The sequence below is a fragment of the Macaca nemestrina genome, chromosome 14 (genome assembly GCF_043159975.1).
Source record: "Macaca nemestrina isolate mMacNem1 chromosome 14, mMacNem.hap1, whole genome shotgun sequence".
In the NCBI taxonomy this organism is placed as follows: Eukaryota; Metazoa; Chordata; class Mammalia; order Primates; family Cercopithecidae; genus Macaca; species Macaca nemestrina.
The window spans coordinates 7414724-7438878 of record NC_092138.1 but is presented as its reverse complement, the minus strand read 5'-3'; the positions used below and the strand labels follow the sequence as shown (position 1 = coordinate 7438878).

The window sequence follows — 24155 nt, the reverse complement described above, 5'->3', positions numbered from 1 at the left end:
ACGTCCCCACCACACTGAGGCTGCCAGTTGTTGGGAAACGGGTCGCTCTGTTCCCCTCTTGGGCCTCCCACAGTCCTGGAACAGTCTGGGGGCCCCGGGAGGGACCCAGCCAGCCTCTCCTCGCTGGCTGGACTCCGTCCAAGCGTTGTGCTCCATGCGCCCCTCCTGGACAGCCTTGGCTGCCGTGCTCATCAGTGCTTCTACCAGGGCAGTCAGGGGGAAGGACAGCAGGCAGAGCTGCACTCCCTGCATTGGCTCCTGACTCCTAATGCCGGCACAAGTTGGCTTAGCCAAAATGAATTGTTTGGATGATTTTTCCGTATTTGAAGGGCCAAGGAAAAACTTTCCATTGTGTGTCTGAGTGTGTGTCTGTATATACGTCTGCATGTATGTCTGTGTGTGTGTCTGTGTGTCTAAGTGTCCCCGTATGGGTCTGTGTGTGTATGTACATGTGTATGTCCATGAATATGTGTATCTGTGTGTCTGTGTGTCTCTATGTATGTGTGTGTCTTATGAGTCTGTGTGCCTGCATGTATCTGTATCTGTGTGTCTGTATGAGTCTGTGTGTCTGCATGTGTCTGTGTGTGTGTCTATATGTACATGTGTCTGTATGAGTCTGTGTATCCGTGTGTATCTGGGTATCTGTGTGTCTGTATGTACATGTGGGTCTTATGAGTCTGTGTGTCTGCATGTATCTGTGTGTCTGTGTGCATCTGCATGTGTTGTCTCAGGACACAAACCCACAGCACACAGAGCTGGCCCTGCCCATCCACTGACACAGGAAACCTGAGCCTTGAAAGCAGCCCGGGGCGCGCCTCAGCGCTGGCGCACTTGCCTTTTCCAGCCTCCTGGTTCTTCGGCGGAGCCCAGCCCTGGAGCAGCAGAGCTCAGGGACACTGTGCTCCTCCTGTCCCCACATGCTGCAGCCCACCACCTTGCCAAGCTGTGTCTGGGCACGTTCCTAGAACCTGGCTTGGCTCCAGCACTGGCCCTGCCAGCTCTGTGCAGACAAGCTCCCAGGAGACGCCCCAGGATTTCACAACGAGCCCTGTGAGCCCAGTCCACCCCTGCCCCGCAGCTGCTGTCCGCTCCTCCTTCCTTTGGTTTCCAGACCACATGAAGACACGGGATGAGCCTACTCAGAAGCCCTGAGCCACACAGAAGCCCTGGCCAGCCACGGTCTGGGTGCCCTTTGCTCAAAGAGCTGCAGCACTCTTGACCCAGCTCCACATTGCTGCCCCAGGCACTTCATTTCTTGTAAATTAACCCTTCTTTCTCTCTGGAAACTTCAAAAACTTCTCTTTACCTTTGAAGTTCGAAGATAAATCTTTTTAAAATGCATTCTGCCATGCATTGGTGGGCCCGTTTAAATAGGACCGGCTATCTGGTCTGCAGAAAACAGTGCTAAACTAAAACGTGGAACTCCCGTTCAAAAAGCAAGAAAAAGGCATAACAATACTAAAGTATACAGCTTTTTCCTCTCTTCCAGAGTCTCTTTCTTGATGTACTGCGTTTTTCATGTCATTGAAACGTCATTCCAAGTAAAGTTAAAATTTTAAAGTATTAGCATGAATTTTATCCTTTGTGCAATGATAGTTTTAAATGCAAATACAGAGGAATCACTGAAGTTATGGTTTGTGTTATGGTTTGTGGCTCAAGCATACATGTGTATTTCATTTTTACCATAACAGTGACAATGCTTCTCAAAAGTAGCTCAACTATTTGTGTTTTACTTCTTGCTACATGCACGTGCACCAGCACTGTCTACCTTCAGCTGACTAATGAGGGAGAAAGCACCAAAGGACAGGAACTCTGGGTTGCTCTGTCCTCATCTTTCCTCATATGTCATCATTTTCAAAGCACGTGGTTGTCTAATACTGGGAAGTAGCCCAGGTAAGAAGGGATGCGATAGGGTGCCTTCATTGTTCTGTTTCTTAGAAGGCCTTTGCCTTCTTTAGGCGTTTGAAACAAGTTCTGGTTCCAACAGATCGTGTGTGACTTTGTGGGGCTTCCATATGCCCCTCCTTCAGTGGTAGAGCATGCTTACCTTCTGCTCGCCTTCAGTGTCGCTGAACTCCACCGGAATCCACTGGAATTCTGTGTGCATGGGCCTTAGAAACGTGAATGGAGCAGCCAGAAACGGGGACACATAGATTACCTGTGTCTCTGCACATGCACACAGTTTGTGGCCCCTTTAGACTTCACTTACAAAACCCAAGTTCAAAGATCAAATGATGAAGCATTTCAAGATGGCAACAGATGAGAATCAGACCATCATAGAGTCCTTCTGAGCGTAGAGCCTTACGTGACCACAGGGGCCACATACCGAGGAAGCTGGCCCTGCTTTTGAACTGGAGAAGTTCTGATCAATTTTCTTCTATCAGTTATTGAATTATTTTCCTCCCTCGAGTCTCTCTGTTCTCTCCTCCTGGAACACCTACTAAATACATAAAGAAACTTCCAGCTCCCTCTCATGTGTCAATTGTCTCTTACCTGGATTTATTTGTCCCCATGAATGACATTCTACAAGAACCCCTTGATCTTTCAGATCACTAGTTTATTCTTCAATCGTGTCTGTTTTGCTAGGTTTCATTAACAATCATCTTTTAAATTTCAAGGTTTTATAGTTCTTTTTCATAAAAGCCTCTTCTTGTTTCATGGATAGTTTACATTCTCTAATCTTCTCAAACGTATTAAATATGATCACCTTTAAAACTTTAAACTGCTGTGTGTAGCTGTTTCCTTGAGCAGGGACAAGTTCCGTTCGTTGAATCTGAATGTCGCTGTTCTGTAACATTCATTTTGCTCACATGTTTGACAGCTTTCATCTATCTGCGTATCTTCCTGTTGGAGAATCCCTGGCCGGTCATGTTTCTCTCTGCTCAGGTAAAATAAGAGCCTCAAATAGATCAGTGGTTTTCAACTCTTTTTAGCATAGATAAATGTAAAATAAAATTTTATTTGTGGAAATACAGCGTGTAAATCCACAGTGGAACGGCAATAATTGAGGCCGAGATGCCCTGCAACCCTAGAGGTGCCCACTTGGACCCTTGGTGTTCCCTCTGCAGCCTCGCCATGCAGCGAGCCTTCCCTGTGATTGCTGGGCTGGGCGATCCTGGATCCTCACAGCCTATGTCTCAGTAGTTAGTGAACCAGGTGATCTGCACAGGTATTTCAAGCTCCTGTATTATCCGTGATGAGGACATCTAGATTTGGACTTCTCTGAAATTCTTTCATAAATATTTGTTTTGTCATGGTTCTAGATATGGAACGGTCCTCGTGGCAGATAGACTCACCGGGACTTACGCACCACCACACTCTTCAATGGGAACAGAGCTCCCATTACCGGCTTCCCAACAAAGTCTTGAAAAAGAAAGCTACAAATGAAAATGAGGATGCAAGTCACCAGGGAAGGCAGAGGAATATTTCTTTTATTTAAGTAGACTTGCTGATTTCAAAAGAACCATTTCCAGAAAAGATTGGGCTAAGCTCCAATCTTGGCCTCTGTATGTAATACAAAAGTAGATGCTATAAATTAGTAAATTCATGGCATTCGATCATAAAAAAGAAGAAGAGATGCATTTTCTGTTAGACCCTGAGGCTGTACTTTCCTAACCGCTGTGCAGAACAAACACCAGGTGGGGAGATGGCTTTGTGGACCTGCAATCCAGTTTCTGATCCAGAAATAGGTCACAGCACCAGTGTGAAAATACCTGTTGTTTTTAACTAGGTCTGTGTGTGTGTGTGTATGTGTGTGTGTGTTTTCCTTAAGGGCACTTGAGATTCTGCAAAGAAATGAGGAAGTGGAAGTTTTGAATTGGTTTTTCTTCTTGTCTAGGGAGGATTTTTTTTAAAAAAAGAGTTTCTAAGAGGTAAATTGAATTTCTTCCTCAGGAAAAAGTCAGTTTTTCATGAATCAAGTGTATTAATAATAACTTTTTAATTGCTGGATTATAACTTTTAAAAGTTTGCAAGTTGGGAACCTGTTTCTTGGCTCTGCGACGTTCCCTCCTCTTCCTGGGGTTCTCTCCTCCTAGGACCCTGGGACCAAGGACTGCCCCTCAGGTCTTTGATCTCTCTGATCTCCTTGTCCTTTTGAATACACTCTAGAAGAATCTTTGGATCCTCCTCTGCAAAAGCCCACATGCTCTTGGGGGTTCCCATTGTTCTGGATAATCCGGAGTCTTCATGTTGTAAACGACAACCGCCACACCAACATGTTTTTCTGTTGTCCTCTTGGCAGCCTGAGAACAATGACACCATAAGGAAAGCACTTAGGGATCCCATTACAGTTCAAGGGCGAGGGCCAGTGGCCTCCGCCAAGTGCCAGGTCCTCCTATCCCTGAGTGAAACACTCACATTCCCTGGGAAGGGGCATAGGGACCAGAGCACAGGGCAGCGAGGGAAGTGCTGTGGGCCAAGGGTGGTGGTTTCTGAAGATAGCTCTGCCTTTAGAAGGCCCACTGGAGCTTTATGTCTGCATGCCCCATAGCAGAACTGTCATTGCTCTTCTTCATGTTTAAATTTATGGTGAGGTAGGAAGATTGCTTGAGCCCAGGAAGTCAAGGCTGCAGTGAGATATGATCATGCCGCTATACTCCAGCCTGGGCAACAGAACAAGAGCCCATCTCAAAAAAATTTAAGGGCCAGGCACAGTGGCTCATGCCTGTAATCCTAGCACTTTGGGAGGCCAAGGTGGGTGGATCACTTGAGGTCAGGAGTTTGAGACTAGCCTGGCCAACATGGTGAAACTCCATCTCTACTAAAAAAAGACAAAAATTAACTGGGCCTGGTGGCGTGTGCCTGTAATCCCAGCTACTCGGGAGGCTGAGGCAGGAGAATCGCTTGAGCCTGGGAGGTGGAGGTTGCAATGAGCCAAGATCAGCCACTGCACTCCAGCTTGGGTGACAGAGCAAGACTCCGTCAAAATAAAAAAAAATTAAGGTATATAATTTTTTATATACACATTTAAGGTATATAAACACACGTACACACACAGAAATGCAGCACCTTTCCTAAGCGTACAGTTTGTTGAATTTTCACAAACGGAGCATGTCCACGTATCCAGCCTCCGAACAAGAACAGTGGGTCACCCGCACTACACATAGAAGCACACCACATACCCCTTCCCGGTCATGACTGGGCCCAGCATTATCCTGAGTTCTGACAGCACAGCCTAGTTCCACTGGATTTTATACCTTGTATAAATGGAATACTACAATTTGTACTATTCTGTCCAGCTTCTTTGGCTCAATTTACTTTGCAAGATTCTCATACACATTATCTCAGACCATCGTAGATTATCATGTCACCGTCTTGTAGTCATTCCTTGGTGGGAACAGACCAGGACTTGGTTATACATTCCACTGCTGAGGGGCAGTCACATGGTGTCCTGTACTTATTCTTACTAATTAGTGTGAGGCACGAGGCTTCCGAAGGTATTTTCAGGCCAAAGCAGCTGCTATTGTCCAAATAATTTAAGCAACAAATGAGGAAGGGGGGACGGAGAAAAGGAGATGCTGGTCAGAGAGTGCAAAGTTTCAGTTAGACAGGAGGAATTGTTTTAGTGATCTATTGGACAGCATGGTGACTCTGGTTATAATAATGTATTATATATTTCAAAATTGCTTTTAAAAGGTCCATATTAAATGTTCTCATCTAGGAAAAATGACAAGTATGTGAGATGATGGATATACTAATGTGCTTGATTTAATCATTCTACAATGCACACATGTACTAAACCATCAGGATGGGTGTGGTGACTCATGCTTGTAATCCCAGCACTTTGGGAGACCAAGGCAAATGGATAGCTTGAGCCCAGGAGTTGAAGACCAGCCTGGGCAACATGATGCAACCCTGTTTCTGTGAAAAATACGAAAATCAGCTACACATGATGGCATGCACCTATAGTCCCAGCTACTCAGGAGGCTGAGGTGGGAGGATGACCTGAGCCTGGGAAGTAGTGTCTGCAGTGAGCCATGATCGTGCCAGTGCACTCCAGCCTAGGCAACAGAGTGAGAATCCTTCTCAAAAAAAAAAAAAAAAAAATTACACATACAGTATCATGTGTCAATAATAAAAAAAGTGTAAAAGTAAGTCAGAACAAAAGCCACACCAAACTTTCAACAACTAAAAAGAAAGAAATGAAACAAATCTAGCCTCAGAAAATGTGCTGTTTGATCAGTTTACCCAGATAGCACAGGAGCAGAGGAAAAGGTTGTTTCTAGATTCCTTGGGTACTGTCCAGCTTCTCTTCCTTTCAGGGCAGGCAGTGTGGACAGAGACCTTAAAATACAGAGAGCTGGTGATGCTTGGGAAGTTACTCACCAAGCCCCAGCCTTGATTTGCTGAAAGATCTCATCAGAAGAGGAAAGAGTGGGTAGGCATGATTGGGATGGTGGAGGCAGGCAAATGCCTTCATTCACTGGAAGCAATTTCAGAAACACCTGGATGCTGGGCTCCACAGGCGTTTCTCCCATCTAGAAGACTGTGAAAAACACATTAGACTAACTTGTCCCACTACCAGGAAGATGCAACTAGGTTCCCCTTCTTCTCCTCCAAAACAGTCCCCTTGGATTCAAGGTGGTAGCAGTCGGCCCTAGAGGCTGACGCCAGAAACCTCAGAAAGACGTCAAACCATTCAAGGAAGTTCAGGAATGTGCTGCACAGAAACTTCTGACAGGAAATCCAATTTCCCTATCTAGATTGAACCCTAAAAGACAGTAAATCACGGAGGTCTTGGAGGTTGGAGATTTCAAAAGTCTGGATGTTTGTATTCTTTGGTTGGTGCTAATATAACCCTGACATTACTGCTTCTGTTGAGTGCATATTAACTACGTGGTATTAGCTGGTATTTGCAAGCTCCAGGGAATGCTTCCCTCAAGACAGCAGCATTTTGTAAATTAATTCAATAAACACAAAAGTAAATGCATCTGTTTAATGGAGGAGGCAATTAATGTTTCCAGATTCCCCTGGCCTCCAACTGGAAATCTGGTTGAATTTTGAGATGTGAGTCAGTCCATCCCTCAATGGACAATGACTGGAAGTCTCAGGTTCTGGAGGCATTGGCTCACAGGGGTCAGGCCCTGTGGTCCTCGCTGCCAGGTCCCGTCTGTGTTCAGGGAGACGCTATCTCCCAGGAATGCTCCATTCTCATGCAGGAGGCTGGGTCTCCTCTTGAGGGGTATTAGGTGGTACCAGCTCACTCCTGGGCCAACAGCGACATCAATGACAACTAAAGCTGTGGATCCCTCTGAGTCGGGAGCTTGTCGGGCAGCCTCACCCCTGAGGCTGGGCTTCATCCAGGGCAGCAGGTCCAGGCCTCGCAGGAATAAGACAAAGATGCTCAGTTTCACTATGTCATTCAGGAAGTGCTAACCAGTGTGATAAAACAGGATCATAGCGTAAGAAACATAGGTTTTGGAAAAGAGAAGGCTTACTATTATTCATTGTGGGCGATATACTTAAAGCCAAAAGAAAACCCTGAAAAGCAATTAGAAACACTAAGAGATAATAATAATAAAAGGCAGCTCTTACAAAATTAATGTAAAATAAATACCTTTTTGATAGACAAATAACAACTCTTTAGAAAATATAATGGAAGGAAAATGTCACTCAGAATAACACTAAAAAACCAAAGTCCTAGGAATAAATTTAAGAAATATGAACACGTGATGAGAAGGAAATGTTAAGTCCCCAGTGTGAACATAAAAGAAGATTATTTCAATATATAAAAATCTCTACCTTTCTCTTGAATAAAGGGCATAACATTATGCAGTTGTCCATTCTTCCTATGTACTCTATATCCTAAACACTAATAGAATCTATTAATATGTTCCTGTAATGGAGCTGGAGAAAGTCTAAACAAGAAAAGAGATGACAGGGCACTTACCAAATAGATATGAGTATTTGTTATAAAGCAGGAATTGACCAAGCCAGCTCCTGGGCTGTTTCTGTATGTGCCATGAACAAAGAATGTTTTTTGCAATTTTAAAGCTTTTTTTTTTTTTTTTTTTTTTTGAGACAGAGTCTCACTCTATCACCCAGGCTGGAGTGCAGTGGTGTGATCTCTGCTCACTGCAAGCTCAGCCTCGCAGGTTCATGCCATTCTCCTGCCTCAGCCTCCCAAGTAGCTGGGACTACAGGCACCCGCCACCTTGCCCGGCTAGTTTTTTGTATTTTTAGTAGAGACGGGGTTTCACCGTGTTAGCCAGGATGATCTCGATCTCCCGACCTCGTGATCCGCCTGCCTCAGCCTCCCAAAGTGCTGGGATTACAGATGTGAGTCACCATGCCTGGCTCTAAAGCATTGTTTTTAAAAACCTGTGTGTGACCCTATGAAGCCCATAAAGTCTGATAGATTCACCATCTGGTCTTTTCCAGCAAGAGTTTGCCAATGTCTGTTCTAGAGCATCATTAGTTTTAATAGTCTGATAATGGAACAGAATTAGACCACACATCAAAGAAATAATATGCAGTACAGAAATAAACAGAAACCAACTAAGAGTATAGACTAAGCTGCCATTTAAAAATCACCAGCCTGGTCAACATGGTGAAACCCCATCTCTACTGAAAATACAAATATTAGCCAGAAGTGGTGGTGCATGCTTATAATCCCAGCTCTTCGGGAGGCTGAGGCAGGGAGAATTGCTTGAACCCAGGAGACGGATGCTGCAGTGAGCTGAGATCGTGACACTGCACTGCAGCCTGCGTGACAGAGCAAGACTCTGTCTCAAAAAAGAAAACAAAAAACAAAAATCAAATCACTTAGAAAAGATGGCTTATCAGTATCTCATCTTGGCTCACCTAGATAGTCATTTGGCAGAAAAAACAAAACTGGTGCCCCGTTCTACTACTAACTTTGGAGAAGTGGAGCCTTTTCTTAGTTCCACACAAAATCCAAAAACATTAAAAGAAAGCATTAATGACTCTGACTACATAAAAACCAATACCTTTTGAGAAAGAAAAATGCCTTAAGCAAATGTAAAAGTCAACTAACCAACTGGTATTTGAACTGAAAGGTATATAGAAGAAATAAGACCAATAATTTCTTTAATATAAATAAGTTCCTGTGAATAGATAAAAAGGAACAACTCCATAAAAATGATCTAAAAGTACCATCCAGTTGTTTATGAGGAAACAAAAATGGACAAGAAACATGTTCAACTCAAACACAAAGAAATGTAGATAAAATTATTGTATGTAGTTTTTCTTTTATCAAAATGACAGAAAAATTTTGGTAATGCCAGTCCATGCCATGAAAGGCATTCTGAAGAAACAGTCTTCAGGTTGGGATCTGAAGGGCGTGTGGGAGTTGTTCGGGTAGAGGGTGGAAGCATCCCATCCCAGACCGAGAGAACACTGTCCAAAGGCCTGTGCTGTGGTGGCGTGGAGCCTTCTTGTTCAAAGAACTGAAGGGCCATGTGCCCATACTGGATGAGACAAGCTGGACATACGGCAAAAACCTGGCACAGAGGCAGGAATTTTGTCTTTGTGCTAACAGCCATAAGAAGTACTTGAAAGGAGCCAACAACATACCCAGAGGCGTCTTTGACCCAGTCTCTCTTTCAATATATAAAAATCTTTTTCTTGAATAAAAGGCATAATAGTATAAAGTTGTCCATATGTACTCTATATCCTAAGCACTAATAGAATCTTTTAATATGTCCCTGTAATGGAGCTGGAGAAAGTCTAAACAAGAAAAGAGATGAGAAGGGACTTACCAAATAGATATGAGTATTATAAAGCAGGAGTTGGCTTTATCACAGGGAGTTACAGTGTGAGGAGGAGGTCCAGGGGGGTTTACATGCATAACCTTCTCCAAGAGCAGGATTGATTTAGAAAGCACTGACTTCCTATCTGCTGTGTAGATCAAAGGTATCAATCCACTTACAGGGCTAATTTAACACACAGCACATGAGAAATGCTCAATACATCCTTGCTATTCTGATGGCTTTCCATCGTCTGTCCTGCTAAGCGAAGAAGTCCAAGATGTACTAAAAGTTACCGAAGTGCTAAAGAAGAGCTAAAAGTTACAGAATAGTAAGCTTTCTCAAGTCCTACTTGTGTAAAGATAAAGTAAAACAAAATAATATGCTTGTGTATAATTGTATATGCAAAAATATTTCCTTCTTGGGAAGCAGGGGGTGAATAGAGGTTATATTAAACTTTTACACTTAAAACCTGAAAATAACATGTTTATTGTAGTAAGCTTGGAGAACACAGAAAATCACTTGTTATTTAAAGTAGATAGGCTGAATGTCGAACTTGGTTAGGACTTAAAGTAAATCCCTTTAATGAAAGGAAATATGGTTCCAAGTAATTAAATCCATGGGCTGCCTTTGTACTGTAGTTAGAAAATAATCTAATACAGAGGAGAGAAAAGAGAAAGAGAGGCTGAATTTCTGGGGCAGGACAGCAAATCTGATTCCACCTAACACTCACCTTCCAGGAGTTTTTTTTTTAAAGCCAATGAAGAAATTCCTATCATCCCAATATCCCAACACTAGCACTTCCAATTTATTGTGACCTGTTGCGCATAGAGACTTACTAACTCATGAGATATGCAGCTCTTTTGAAGAGAATTCCAGATGGATGCATCATTTATGCACTCAAGATTGAGTTCCATTGCGCAAAGAGCTACTCTAGGCAGCCTAGTGGACGTGCCAGACGACTGCACCCATGGTGCTTCCAGCAAGAAATTAGACAGTGGGGTGGGGAGGAAGGATGCTGGGCTTCCTCTTGCTCTCAGATCACCCACCTTTATTATAATTAGGAAATCGGAAAACCAGCCACAACCAAATGCTTCAGGAATACCTCACCTTAGGAGCTAGGGATCAAAAAGAGGCCCAGAACTATGAGTGGCTGCAACTTGCTCACGAGTAAAACGACTGCTCCAAGCCCTGCTCTTCACACTCACAGAGCCACTGCCCAGAAATCAGGACCTCTTGCTAAAACTGCTGCAGAAAACCAGGACCTCTCCACTGTGCTTCACGATGGAAACGGCAGACACGGCAACGCGCAGCCCCCACTCCCTTCTGTCCTGTAAATGGCAAGGACGTGCACCTAGTCAAAATCAAATAAAATCAGGCCCAGAATCTAGCTGCAAGGGAGTTTGGAGAATGTCATTTTTAGTATTACAACTTCTGCACACAGGCTGGAGAGTAGAAAGCGTGCAGAGCTCTGGTCCGCCAGGATCCAATGCAACTCAGAGTGCAGATGCGTTGATTTCCAAACCAGAATTGGTGTTGATTGACTTTGGGGTAGACCATAAGCATTCCGGATCTCATGGGACTGCACTTGTCTCTCTTCTTTGCCTGCAGGATCTCCTCCAGCTCCTGTACTGGGCAGTAGTCGCCCCTGCAGTAGGTGAAGGAGGATGCTGAGGTCAAGGGAGAATCTTCAGCCTCGGAAACATCTTTGATTGTGAAGTCACAGAAGCTGCCTGCGTGGGAGACCGCTTGTGCACTCCTGTGCCGATCAGGGGCTGGAACCCAATTCTTGCCCCACGGCAGGTGTGTGAGGAGGCAGACCTACAGATCAGCGTGTTCTTGCTTGATATGATTCGTTTCATTTAACTGGCCAGACAGCTGAGGCTTAAGTGGTGTTATAAAAATACCAAGGCTAAAATAAATCAATATAACAGAGTTTGAGAACAAATGATCAATATAAAGATAATTAAAAGTAAATACATAATCTGAAATAATTTGGGGGAAATAATTCAGGAACAGAATGAAGAAGGAAGCCCTCAGGGTCCTCCTCGAAATACTGTAAGTGAGTCAGACAACAGGACCAGTAATGGCAGAGGCAGAAGAGCGGCAAGAGAGGCAGGAAAGGGCAGTTACCCCGCAGCAGGACGCTGCTCTGTGAGAATCCCACAGCGGGTGTCCCATTCCAGCCGTGGTTCCCCTACAGGCGGTCAACCTCCCTGAGCCTCTGCAGAGGGCAGGGATAGTAGATGTGCCCTTTGAGACCCACGCCGAGCCGCTGAAATGACAGTATTGGTACTCTGGATACAATGGGAAGTTCATTAGGACTGATATTCATGGTAGTCATTGCCATATTTTCAGTTGCTTTCAGCAGTATTTGGGCCCCAGGATACTGATGTTTGCTCAACACATGAGACTGCGAGCAAACACCGGCTATCAGTATTAAGCATATGGTGCCGAGAACAATATGTTACAGAATACTGCAGACCCACTTAAATCATTCTTTTATCTAAGAATGTGGGGTGTTCAGTGGGTGAGTGAGAGTTCAGGGATTTTGCTCTATGGCTGATGAAAGGAACGTGACGTGTGATATTTAGCATCAGTGTCAGGAATGGCTCTCCTATTGGCACACTAACATCACCAGTGCCTATTCATCATCTAACCTGGGCACCTCACTCAGGTCCTCGTGAGCCCCCGTCCTCTCAGCAAGCATTACCTCTCTACTCAGACCAAGGCCTTGTGAGGGATGGAGGGTCACTAAGATGCACTTTCTATCCTGAAGACATTGTCGGTCTCCCGGGGAAGATGGACTTCAAGAGAACAAAGATGAACACTGGATCCCAACTGGATTCTGAGGTCTACAGAGATGGCTGCATTTTGTCCAGAATTTGGAAGGTAAAACTGGCCAGAAAATGCAGGGAGGGAGGTTCTAACCCAAAGGAGCTGTATCAGTCAGATGTTCAGTATGGTGCTGCTGTAACCAACAGTTTGCTTGGAACTGACACATGTTATATGTGTCCCCAGCTTATCAGACACAGGGGCCAGGAACAAAAGCCTCCCACAAGCCCAGAAGGACACACTTAATGCACAACACTGATTGCTACAGGGACCAAGATGGGGACCTACAGGTGCATTTGGGGAAGAGGGCACTGGCCAGAAAGCCAAATCTACGCAAGGTGTAGGTTTGGGGAGAAGGGATGTGTCATAACAGAGTTTCCAGGAACAGCCCCTGACTTGTGCATAGGCAGTAGACTGGGAGTGCCCCCAGGGTCAATCCCCATAGGGCATAAGGAGGCAGGACTGGACAGCAGGAGAATTTGAGGTGTAGAGGCCCAAGGAAAGGCTCAGCTGGGGGTACTTCATGCTTGTCCTAATGCACCAAGCTAGACCTTCGTGCACCTCCTAAACCAGCCATTGGATGGGGGCAGCTCAAGGATGGAGTAGACCCTGGCTGAGGACAGACCCCCGGGGAGGGTTCAGCTACAGACTCCAGCATCATTGCTCCATCAGGAGGGGGATGTGGGTGCCAGCCATAAAGGAGTGTCCTGTGGAGCACTATGGTCTCCAGCACAGAGGAAAGCCAGAGTCCTGGAGATGCCAGGCTAGAGATTCTCAAGCAGTCATTCTGGTATTGCTAGAATCACGGGGGCAGAATATTTCAGAAAGGTCAATGAGTAATGCCTTTCCTATGGGCTTGACTGGGATGTACACTTTCCATAAAGTACACATTGTGAGGGTTGAACAACACACAAAGGACATCTGCACCTTGGCAAGAGAAAACGTAACAGTATGTGTAATATACCATCTGCTTTTCAGGTGTAGGACAACTGTATGCAAAAACAAAACCCAAAAAGAGCCTGAATTTCTGCCCCAGTTATAGTGTGATGTAGCCGACAGACCTCGCATATTTGACACCCTGAGCAGATCACTGCCAACACTCCTCTCTTCTATAAGACAAAATTATTGTTAGTAACAATCACGACATGAAACAAATATGCATGAGCTGAAATCTGAACTTACCCAATAAAAATGGTGCACCTCACAATTCTAACCCTATGTCACTGTCTGGAATTTTAAACACAAACGCAGATTCCAAGTCACACTGAAGGAACTCCAACGTGTTTCTTCATCTTTACCTTCACTGTGCGGTCGCTGCTGCTGCCTCCATGCAGGAACAAGAATGTGTCGCTCCATAGGGCTGAGGACCCCAGCAGTGCCTGGAGCGAGCTCGAATGATCCAGGGCCCTGATAAACGTCTCTCACGACGCACCTGTGGAAGCTCAGTCCATGTGTGTCAGACGTGACCATATTGCTGGGAGTTCTCTGAACTGACACGGTGTTTATTAAACGATCAGGACTGACTACGTGCTCACTTGGAGCTCATGTACCGATTGCTGAAGCTTGGGTAACTGCAGCAGTTGTTCAGAATTCTCACCAGAAAAGATTCTGGGGGAAAAGAGTATGTCATGATTGACATTGTGAGGAATTCCTAGTGTGCAGTGACAATAAAGAGCAGGCTCATTGGTGCTTGGTTTTATTATTGTTTTAAAATCCCCCACAGATGATGAACCCCCTTCTAGCCTGCACCAGGGCAGCCCCTTGCTCACCCTGTCCTTGGCGCTCTGCTAGGATGGCATGTCTCACTGCCCTTGTGTTATTTTCTTGCCCCCAAGTTCCACTGAATTCTGGTATAACATCTCCAAAATCAAGCAGCATGACTCAAGAATGAAAGCGGGAATAATTCAGAACATAACCGTTGTAAGCCAAAAACTCCCTTCTTCGTGTCTAAAGGGATGTGAGAGAGAAAGTGAGGATGTCTGTGTGTGTGTGCGAATGCCAATGTGTGTTAGACGTCAGTGGGAACCAAAGACTGTGGGGACGGAACCAGGAGAAAGAGGTTTCGTTGGAAACTTGAATTCAGTAAGCCATGTATTTGGCTTCCCTAAGCCTTGCTTTCCTCTTCTACTAAACGCTAGGGAAGGATTGTGAGAATTAAGAGATAATCTTCATGAAGGCCTTCAGCGCTTTAGCTGCCTGAGAAGCAAGCACTCAGTAAAAGTTAGCTCTGCAATAACAAGGCCGTAAGCATCTCTGTGTACCTCTCCTGGGAACAAAACCATGGAACGACATCATGGACACTAACTGGGGAGCCCCCCATGCTGACTGTGAGTCGGGCATTGTTCCACCTCGAAGGCTTTTCCACTGAGCGTGACCGAGATGTGCTGTTGTCATGGTGCCACAACATTAACCACATCCCACACGAGCCATGGGGCAGTGACTCATAGCGACAGGTGGCAGGTGGTTTACACAAGGAGAGTGAGGTCTCTCAGATCTTGGAGAATTAAGCATTAGACAGGTACAAGCACAGTTTAAGTATAAAATCCATCCAGGAATCAGGTCCTTACATTTCTTTGGAATTTTCTACAACCGTGTTATGAAACTAACCATGTTACGATATAAGGCATTTCCAGAATGCAGTGATGGCAATAATTGCTAACACCGATTGGACACTGACTACATGCCTTCTCCAGAGCCCCAGACCTAGCTTTCATCTTGGTTTAGGTGTCCCCCAAAGCAGATGCTACAACAAGGACTCAAGAGCAGGTGGTTTACTTGGGTGGTGATCTGGGAAGCCCAAGCAGGAAGAGGAAATGCAAGACAGGGATGGAAAGGATGCCACAAAGGGTACACTCAGGAACAGGTCACTGCTGGGGCAACTGGGCTCAGTCCCTGGGAGACCTTCCAAGTCGTGACCTGGACTCTGCCCCAAATCATCCTACCATAAGATGGGATTCTGGAGTTATCTACTCCCTCATGACTCCTTGGCTGAGGATGTCTTTGGTGCATTACACAGCTGGTACTTCTGGGTCACCTGCACACGTGCACAAGCTCCCGAGACACCCAGGAAAACCCTCAGGCAATGATGCAGAGTAGGGTTTGGATACCAGCCCGGGGGACTAGGAGTCAAGGCTGGGTTTGCAGGGAATCAGTAGAGGGTTTTGATTATCCTCAGGTTCCTCCCATTTGGATCGGACCCTGCTGCAAAGTGGATGGGAAAGACTAAGACACCACCCACCCCCAGGGGAAGTGAGGAAGCTCAAAGACCTCGGCATTTGTGTTGCTCTGTGGTTCTTGGCACGTGGTCCTGATGCCGAGAACCACAGAGCAACACAGACTGAGCCGCCTGTGCCGTCCTCTGATAAATAACTTCCCTTCACATGCTAGACTGGACATTCAGCCCCTACTGGGAATGGCTTGGACAGAACTGTCTAGCTCACAATGTTCTCTCTTCTAGAGTCAGGGTCATCCATGGGAAGGATGGAAGAATCTCGGGCAAGTGACTGGGACACTTCTGTGAGCGGGGCCATCGCTTAGCAGGGTCTCTAAGGGGAGCCTAGGGAAGTAGTGATGGGAAGGGCTGCCCAGGGCACTCTGCCATTTCACTGCAGTGGGCAAGGAAGGCCTGGGCCAATTCTGGAAAAGGGAAGCCTGTGACACTGGTGGGTAAGTGGTCAGTAGTGTCACAGTGGGGAGTGGGGCCCCATGTCACTGATGCCACTGGTGGGGAAGGTGGACCTGGTGTCACTGGAGGGGAAGGTGAGCCTGCTGTCACCGGTGGGGAAGTTGAGCCTGGTATCTCCAGTGGGGAAGGTAAGCCTAGAGTCACCAGTGGGGAGGTTGAACCTGCAGTGAGGTGAACCTGGTGTCCCAGGTGAGGAAGGTAAACCTGGATGGGGAAGGTGGACCTGGTGTCTCCAGTGGGGGAGGTGGACCTGGATGGGGAAGGTGAGCCTTGAGTCACTGGTGGGGAAGGTGAACCTGGTGTGACCGGTCGGGATGATGAGCCTGGTGTCTCTGGTGGGGAAGATTGAACCTGGTGCCTCTGGTGCGCAATGTGAACCTGGAGTCACCAATGGGGGAGGTGAACCTGGAGTCGCTGGATTTTCTCCTCACTTTGGTGATAACAGAGCACCTTGTTTTATAGCTTTACAACGTTCTAGTCAGATTACACAGAAAGGGCACTTTTCTCTTCCTAACTCACCCTTCAATTCCTGAAAACAGTGGACAAGTTTGAATTCCGTTGTCTCTCGGCTACCCACATTTGCGTGAAGAAAAGAAACTGCATATTACTGGACCCTCAAAATTCAAACCCATGTTGTTAAAGGGTCGGCTGTAATTCCATGAGTGATATTAGCTGCATCTGGAGATAAACACATGGGCACCCTCGAGTTCAGAGGGGGAGGAGATTTTCCCAAAATCTTACCTTCAAGCAAAGGTGGAGCAGAGCAGACCTCTGAGGGAAAGTCCTGGGTGGGGTTTGGTCCATGTTCCTTCTGCTGTCAGAGTGCGGAGCCCCCACAATCTCCCAAACCTGGAGAGAGTAAACTGAAGCTTACTGTCCACCAAGACTGAAGGATGTTCCACCTTGTAAATAATTGACAGTCTGATGACTCTGTAGTTGTCATGGCAGGTGCTGAAGGGCCAGTGCTAAACTCTGCTCAGTGCCTAGCATCTACTAGAACTCCCTCATGCTGTCCTCCTTTCCTAACAATTGTTACAAAGCATTCAGCTATAAAGTCAGTGCCTGAGGAAGACAGAGTCACTTGCTTTCCCTTGTTTAAGACCCTCTTGCCCCTGGCTCCTTCTGCTGGGTTGTTGCCTGGTTCTTTGGCATGAATTACCCCAGTATTACTCAGGGTAGCGGGCCCTTATCACAGCATCTGAGAACTCGCTGGAAATGCACATTTCAGAACCCTTCGCTAGAGCTTCTGAAGCAGCAACAATAGGGGTGGCCCAGGAGTCTGTGCTTTAACACGGTTCCCAATTATTCGTATGAATGCTGAGGTTGGACACACATAGACTTTAGCGCAGGTATGGCCTGCCCACTCAGGGATCCCTTTCTCTGGGATCTTGCCAGAATTCATCTCTTCCTAACCCCAGGACAAGCTAATTTACAGGACCTATCAGAAACCAAATCATATGGAGGCAATAGCCTTACTACGTGTTCAAATAATAGATTCTAAAAGTTTTTCTGCATGGTTGAAATATAGTGCTGGGATGGATTAAGCAGAGTGCTATGGGCTGAACTGTGTCCCCCCAAAAGTTCATACATTGAAGTCCTAACTCCCAGAACCTTAAAATGTGACTGTATTTGGAGACAGGGCCTTTAAAGAGTGGGCTACATTAAAATGAAGTCTGTAGGATGGCCTGGTGCCCTTATAAGAAGAGGAGATTAGGACACACGCACAGAGGAAAGGCAATATAAAGAGACATAGAGACAAGACACCATCGGTAAGCCAAGGAGAGAGTCCTCAGGAGAACCAGCCCTGCCAACATCTTGATCTCAGACTTCCAGCCTCAGGAACTGTAGGAAACCATTCCTGTTGTTTGAGCCCCCGGCGTGTGGTACTTTGTTATGGCAGCAGAGCCGACCACAACACAGTAATTCAATTAACTTCAAGTATTCTACTGAGAGGTAGCTTTTGAGTTAAATAATAGTTAAAGAAAAGAGGGAGCGCGATACTGACCTTTTCATAAGATGAAGACACCTGCCTGTTGTAACCAGACTCTGTAGACCCCAAGCTTGCAGCACAGAACCACTTATTACCCAACTCACGAGCGATGTGAATCACTCCACGGCAGCCTTCACATCACTGCACCCATGTCTGACAATGAGTTCAACTGTATAATTAAGTAAATTAGGATGGCCAAGGCCACTGGATCAGATAGCTTATCTTTAGATCCATGAGTATACTTGGCAGGAACATCAAGGCTTCATGCAGATGGTTTCAGAATGTTTCATCTGAATTCTTATCGGCAGCCGTATCGAGCACAACCAATTCACTGTGAAACCAAAAGTGCCAATTAGATCTTGTTTGTCCCCTGTTGCAGTTTTATGAGGCTGTCGAAATGAGAGTAGCCAGGGCCCAAGGGTAGGGTGGCGGGCAGCGTGCGGCTGACTTCTATTTAAGCTTAGTTGGCCACCCAGGAGTTGCATTTCATTGAAATGGACCCATTCTGGCATTGTAGACTGGGGGGAAATAATGTTATTCCCCATCTCACCCACACAAGCCAAACCAACGTGTCTAAAAACATCCTCCCATGTGAACGAGATACTAATGACATTGCTCTAAAGAAACTTACCTAATGCCCACCCGAGACAAGATTTTGAGTCATCGTTTACCCTGACCTACAAACTAATTTATAGAACAGGTTAAGACCAACAGCATCGGTGGCTCCCAGTTTATCTACAGTGTAAAGCTGATTGCAAATAATTTAAACCAAATTATGTAACTGACATCTAATCTGTACACATATCTGAAAGTTGGCAAAAATCAGAGCTAGCCTGTATTGAACCTGCAGCCACGCACGTGCCCAGCGTGCCTATGTGTAGATCTGAGTGATGTTCTCTCTAGTGCCTATCATTCCAGGGGTGTCAGGCAAAGCCAAGAAAAGAATCCATCCATTCAATCTCCACATAGACAAGGTGCAAAGGTTACTAAACGGTCTATAGTAATCAAAGTACTCATTTCAAAGACTTGTGCTCAAGCGTGTGCTGCACAGCAAACAGGAGTTGGCTAAGAGGAGGGAAGTGAAGAACACTTATCAGGCACCAGCTTGTGTCAGCAATTGGCCCAAATCTCACATCACACCACAAGGCAGGAGTCAGAGCCCATTTCACAGACGAGGACCCTGAGAGGCTAAATGCCTCTCCCAAGTGGGAAGAGCTAGCACTGGACACAGGTGGTCTGACTCAAATCCAGCCCTGCGGGTGACCCGGGGATAAATCACACCATAGACAAGTCACTTGAGTGCCTTTCCAGCCAGTGGTGACAATGTTATTTGCCTTTTAGGCAAATCAGAGTATGCTGTGGTCACTTTGCCTCTTGGTATTTGCTCCTGCACTAAATTGAGGCTGGCCTACTGTGACAAATCGCATGTAGCAGGATGATGGTGTGTGACCTCCAAGGCTGGGTCATAAAAGGCCTTGCAGCCCCCACCTTGGTCTCTTGGATCACTTACTCTGAGGAGGCTAGCCGCCATGTCATAAGGACATTCAAGTAGCTCTGTGGAGAGGTTCACAAGGAGAGGAGTCAAGGCCCTCATGCAGCAGCCAGCATCAATGTGCCAGCCACGTGAGCAAGTCACATTGGAAGTGGATCCTCAGCCCCAGAGGAGTCTTCAGATGAGCCACATCCCCAACTGACATCCAACTGCAATTGCATGATTCTGAGACAGAAGCACCCAACCAAGCTGATCACAAATTCCTAACCCATAGAAACTGTTTAGGGGTAACTTTTTGCATGGCAGTAGATTATCAATGCCCATATAAATCTCTTCACCCTATTTCCATGTATTAAGGGCAATGATGTTAGTAGGATGTGGCACCATTTCTGGCAGTAAAAATAAGTAAGTAAGTAACACTACCTGCTGCACCAGTCAATGACAGAGTACCAGGACCCCAAGGAGCTCAGCAGCTCCCAACTTTTGGTGTTACCATCCTCGAGGTGTTAAAGAGCCCATGGTTAGGACCCACAAAAGCCCTGTGTATTCTGATAGCCTTATGTATACATCATGAAAAGAGGTACCATCCTCAATTCCTCTCTTCCTCTTATATCCCAAAATACACCTCAACAGAACCTGCTGCAGCCACCTTCAAACCTATTCCAAATTGACCTGCTTTCTCCATCTTAAAACCACACCTATATCTCTCCCACGGACAACCACAGCAGCCTCCTAAAGGGCACCCAGGCTTCCTCTCTGGCTCCTCACAGCAGCCAGAAGGGCCTATCATAAATTCCATCCTAGCACTCCTCCCTCAGATGCTCCTGTGGGCTCCTGTTACCTGGAGAATAAAATCCACCGCTTTCCCTGGCCGTCAGAGTGCACCCCAGCTGGGCCTGCCACCGGGCCTTTGCCCTGCCAGTCCTTCTTTCTGGAACATTCTTCCCGTGGATTTTATTTGGCTTCTTTCCTTCATTTCTCCTCACCTCATGGTCATCTGACCACCTGACCTAAAGAAGCTACCCCATGACTCCTTTGCCTCTCCCTGCATTGATGGTCTCAGTAGGCTCAGGCTGCCACAACAAAACCCTGGAGGCCGGAAGTCCAAGACCAAGGTTCTGGCAGGGCTGGTTCTGGTGAGGGCTCTCTTGCTGGCTTGCAGATGGCCACCTTCTTACTGTGTGCTCACATAGGGTAAAGGGAGAAAGGGGGCGAGTGCTGGTGTCTCTTCCTCTTTCCATAAGGGCACCAGTCCTGTGGGATCAGGTCCCATCCTTACAACCTAATTGCACCATTGTCACCTTCTCACAAGTCCTATCTCCAAATGTAGTAACACCGGGGGTTACAGCTTCGACATATGAGTGAGGGGGGGCAGCAAACATTCTGCCCATAACACTTGTCTTCTGCATCACCTTTTACGTCACTATTTTTCCCTGTTTTAGTCATTTATGGATTTGCTTCTCTACCCCGCCTACCTTAACATCCCCAGTGTCAAAAACTGTTCCTGGCATGCTGTAGGTGGCCAGTAAACATGGGGTGGGTGCACAAGTGATGAGTGTGTGAAGCTGGAGAGAATTGCACATGGCTGAGATATCAGGAAGACAGAAGCGAGTTCCTGCATGTATTGAGGTGGCAGGGTGAACGGGCTGTTTATATTGATTTGCATCCTCCGCTTGGTCTCAATACTGATAGAAACTTATGCAGTCGGTGGGCAGCTTATATTTGTGTACTACTTAGGATTCACAAAGCTTCTAACGCACATGGCCTCGTTTGCTCCTTGCAACATTCTGAGATACAGCCAGAGTCAGCACCCCTGTAACAGCTATTGTTGCAAAGACCATCCCCAAATTTGCTAGCTTCAGACAACCACTTATTTAGCTCATGATTCAGTTGATCAGCAATTTTGACTGAAAGCAGCCGGGCTGTTACTGCGGTTTGGGCTGGGCTCCCTCATGTCGCACCTGTCTGGGAAGCTGGGGGTCAGCGAGAGGGTGTGCTTTGGTGACGTGGCTCACTGTCAGCTGGAACGCCTCTGCTCTCCTCCACACACCGTCTCCTCTCCCAGCAGACCAGCCCAGACTTGTTCGCAGGCAGAGACCAAGGAGTGAGAGCCGGCAAAGGGCACCAGGTTCAGGAGGCCTGTCTCAGAACTACACATCCTGTTAGACAAAGTGAGCCACAAAGCATCCCATCTCGAGGGGTGGGAAGTTAGACTCAGCCTCTTAGCAGGAAGAGCTGAAGAGTCACACTGGAAAGGTCACAGGGAAGGGATGGGAAGTGGGGACATTTTTGCAGTCAATCCATCATATTCACATTTTACAAAAAGAGAGACTCAGAGAAAATGTAATGACTTGCCCAAGGTCACAGTGCTCGAAGACCTGTACATGAGTTGCCTGCCCCCAACCTCACTGCTCAGTTCTCAGTGAGCAGTTCTGAGGGTGCGGCAAGCTCTCTCTAATGTTAGTTACTGACTTTCTTTACCAACCTGCTGATGCTAAGAACTTTCCCCTATACCACTTCATCCAAGGTTTATGGCAATGATTTTTTACCCCCACGCAAATGCTGTACACTGTACACTGCACTGACCACATCCCGACAACAGAGGCTGTCTTTTCTTTCTCTAAAAACGCTCAGCTTAGATGTAAGTATTGATGCCAAATGAGGAGTGCCATGCTTTGGGCTTAAACACAACTCTCCTCATGAAGGTTCAGGCAGGATTTTGCTCTGCTTTGGTGACATTTGATTGGCACCCTGAGCATACCTTCGAACTGTGTAGGTGGCGACCGTGAAAAGTGCAGGACTGGTGGATATAAAGAGAGTGGGTGACAAGCCCGAAAGTCCACACTGTCCTCAGATTGCAAACAAAAACAGAAAGAATAATTAGAGACTGACTCACCCACTGCGCGGCTCCATTAGAAATTTCCGATGCAGTTACTCAGGCAGCAAATCAGACTCAAAAGACCAGATGCTAAAAGGATAGATTTTTTAACATTCTCTCCACAAAAAATATATATATAGAAAAGTTGGTGAGATGATGGATATGTTAATCAGCTTGATTTGACCTTTCTACAATGTATACATGGATCAAAACATTACAGTGTGCTGCATAAATATGCACAATTATTATTTGTGAATTTAAAATGTATTAATTAATTTTTAAAAACCCAAATGCCTTACCTGGTAGGAAAGATTTGAGGCTGCCTTTTCCTGTTTTTAGCCAATTAGAAAGATATTAAATTATAATGCATTGCATTTACTAAAAATGGCAATTAAAAACCGTCTTTAACAAGTGTTTAAATCAAATACTGCATTAAGATGAAAGAACAATTAGTGCACAATTCTATCAAGTTCTTTCTCCCATAGAAAACAGGATTGCTGAGTAATTTAGATCGGGGTTGGCAAACCATATCTTGGGGCCAAATCCAACCTGCTGCTTATTTTTGTAAATAAAGTTTTATGCAAACACAGCCTTACTCATTCATTCATGATTTGTCTATGTCCACCTTCAATCTACACCAACAGAATTGGGTAGTTGGAACGCAGGCCCTATGGCCTTCAAAGCCTAAATTATTCACTCTCTGGCCCTGTACAAAGTTTGCTGGGAACTGGAATACCAAGTTCTGCAGAAAGTCCTGGGATGTGGAGGATGGGGAGAGGGTGGCCAGTCCATCAGTCTGCATAGTACATGAGGCAAGTGTGACATGCTATCCTCCAGGTGCCTGGAGCAGTGTATGCTCCCAGGGACAGTTTGCGGAATTGAACAGCATAGAATCGAGATTCGGGGTTGGAGAACATGCAGAATGTGCCTCCTCTCAATCCAGTTAGCTAGAATCGCAGAGAACCAGTTCAACCCAGGCCCCGAAGTTCTGCCCCTACGCCCAAATTAAAGCAATGCTGCAGTTTGATGCTCCTGTTTTTGCTAGGGCACCTCTGAACCAGAATTACTCCCTGAGTCACAAACTGCCCCAGATGAGACTTTGTTATGCTCAGGGAGGACCTGAACTGCTAGAAGGTGAAAGAACCAGGCAGGTCGACCCTTTGGAAACTCAGCTTGCCCCCAAGGCTACACCCAAAATGACCGCAACCTAAGTTCAGGCACTAACGGTTCCCTGGTTCCAGACATGCCCATGCTGTTGGGGTTGGGGTTGCTGCTGTCCCTGATGTATGATTGTGTCTGAAAAGGCCAGAGAGGGACCAGGGGCCCCTCTCAGGCTTGATTTATACAAGGGCTCACATCAGTGTGGATGATCTTGGTGAAACAGAAGAATAGGGAATTAGGGCAACCAAGTGTTAAGGCATAAGCAAAGGAAAGGCGGGTGCAGTTGGTTCTGGGCAGGATTGGGCAGTGTGTGGGCCATATCTTCGCTCCTGTATTAAGACAGAAGTTTCCACTTCAGCCTCTGATTGACCGTGGGCAGGGTCTCTACTTCAGCCTCTGACTGG

The 24155-nt window shown here is 46.1% G+C and overlaps 1 protein-coding gene across 5 annotated transcripts in view; it reads left to right on the top strand.

Annotated features, from left to right (window-relative positions):
• The window catches only part of LOC105498823 (spleen associated tyrosine kinase), a 127822-nt gene extending 116368 nt beyond the window's left edge, over positions 1 to 11454 (top strand). For 4 of the 5 annotated variants that reach the window (XM_071077560.1, XM_071077562.1, XM_071077558.1 and 1 more), the window contains one exon: positions 3264 to 3402. In XM_071077560.1, the coding sequence (XP_070933661.1) occupies positions 3264 to 3387 (124 nt within the window). In that variant the 3' untranslated portion in view covers positions 3388 to 3402. Of the gene's footprint in view, positions 1 to 3263; positions 3403 to 11321 lie in introns of those variants that run through there. The other variant, XM_071077563.1, reaches the window with a different exon arrangement.
• Positions 11455 to 24155: the final 12701 nt, after the last annotated feature.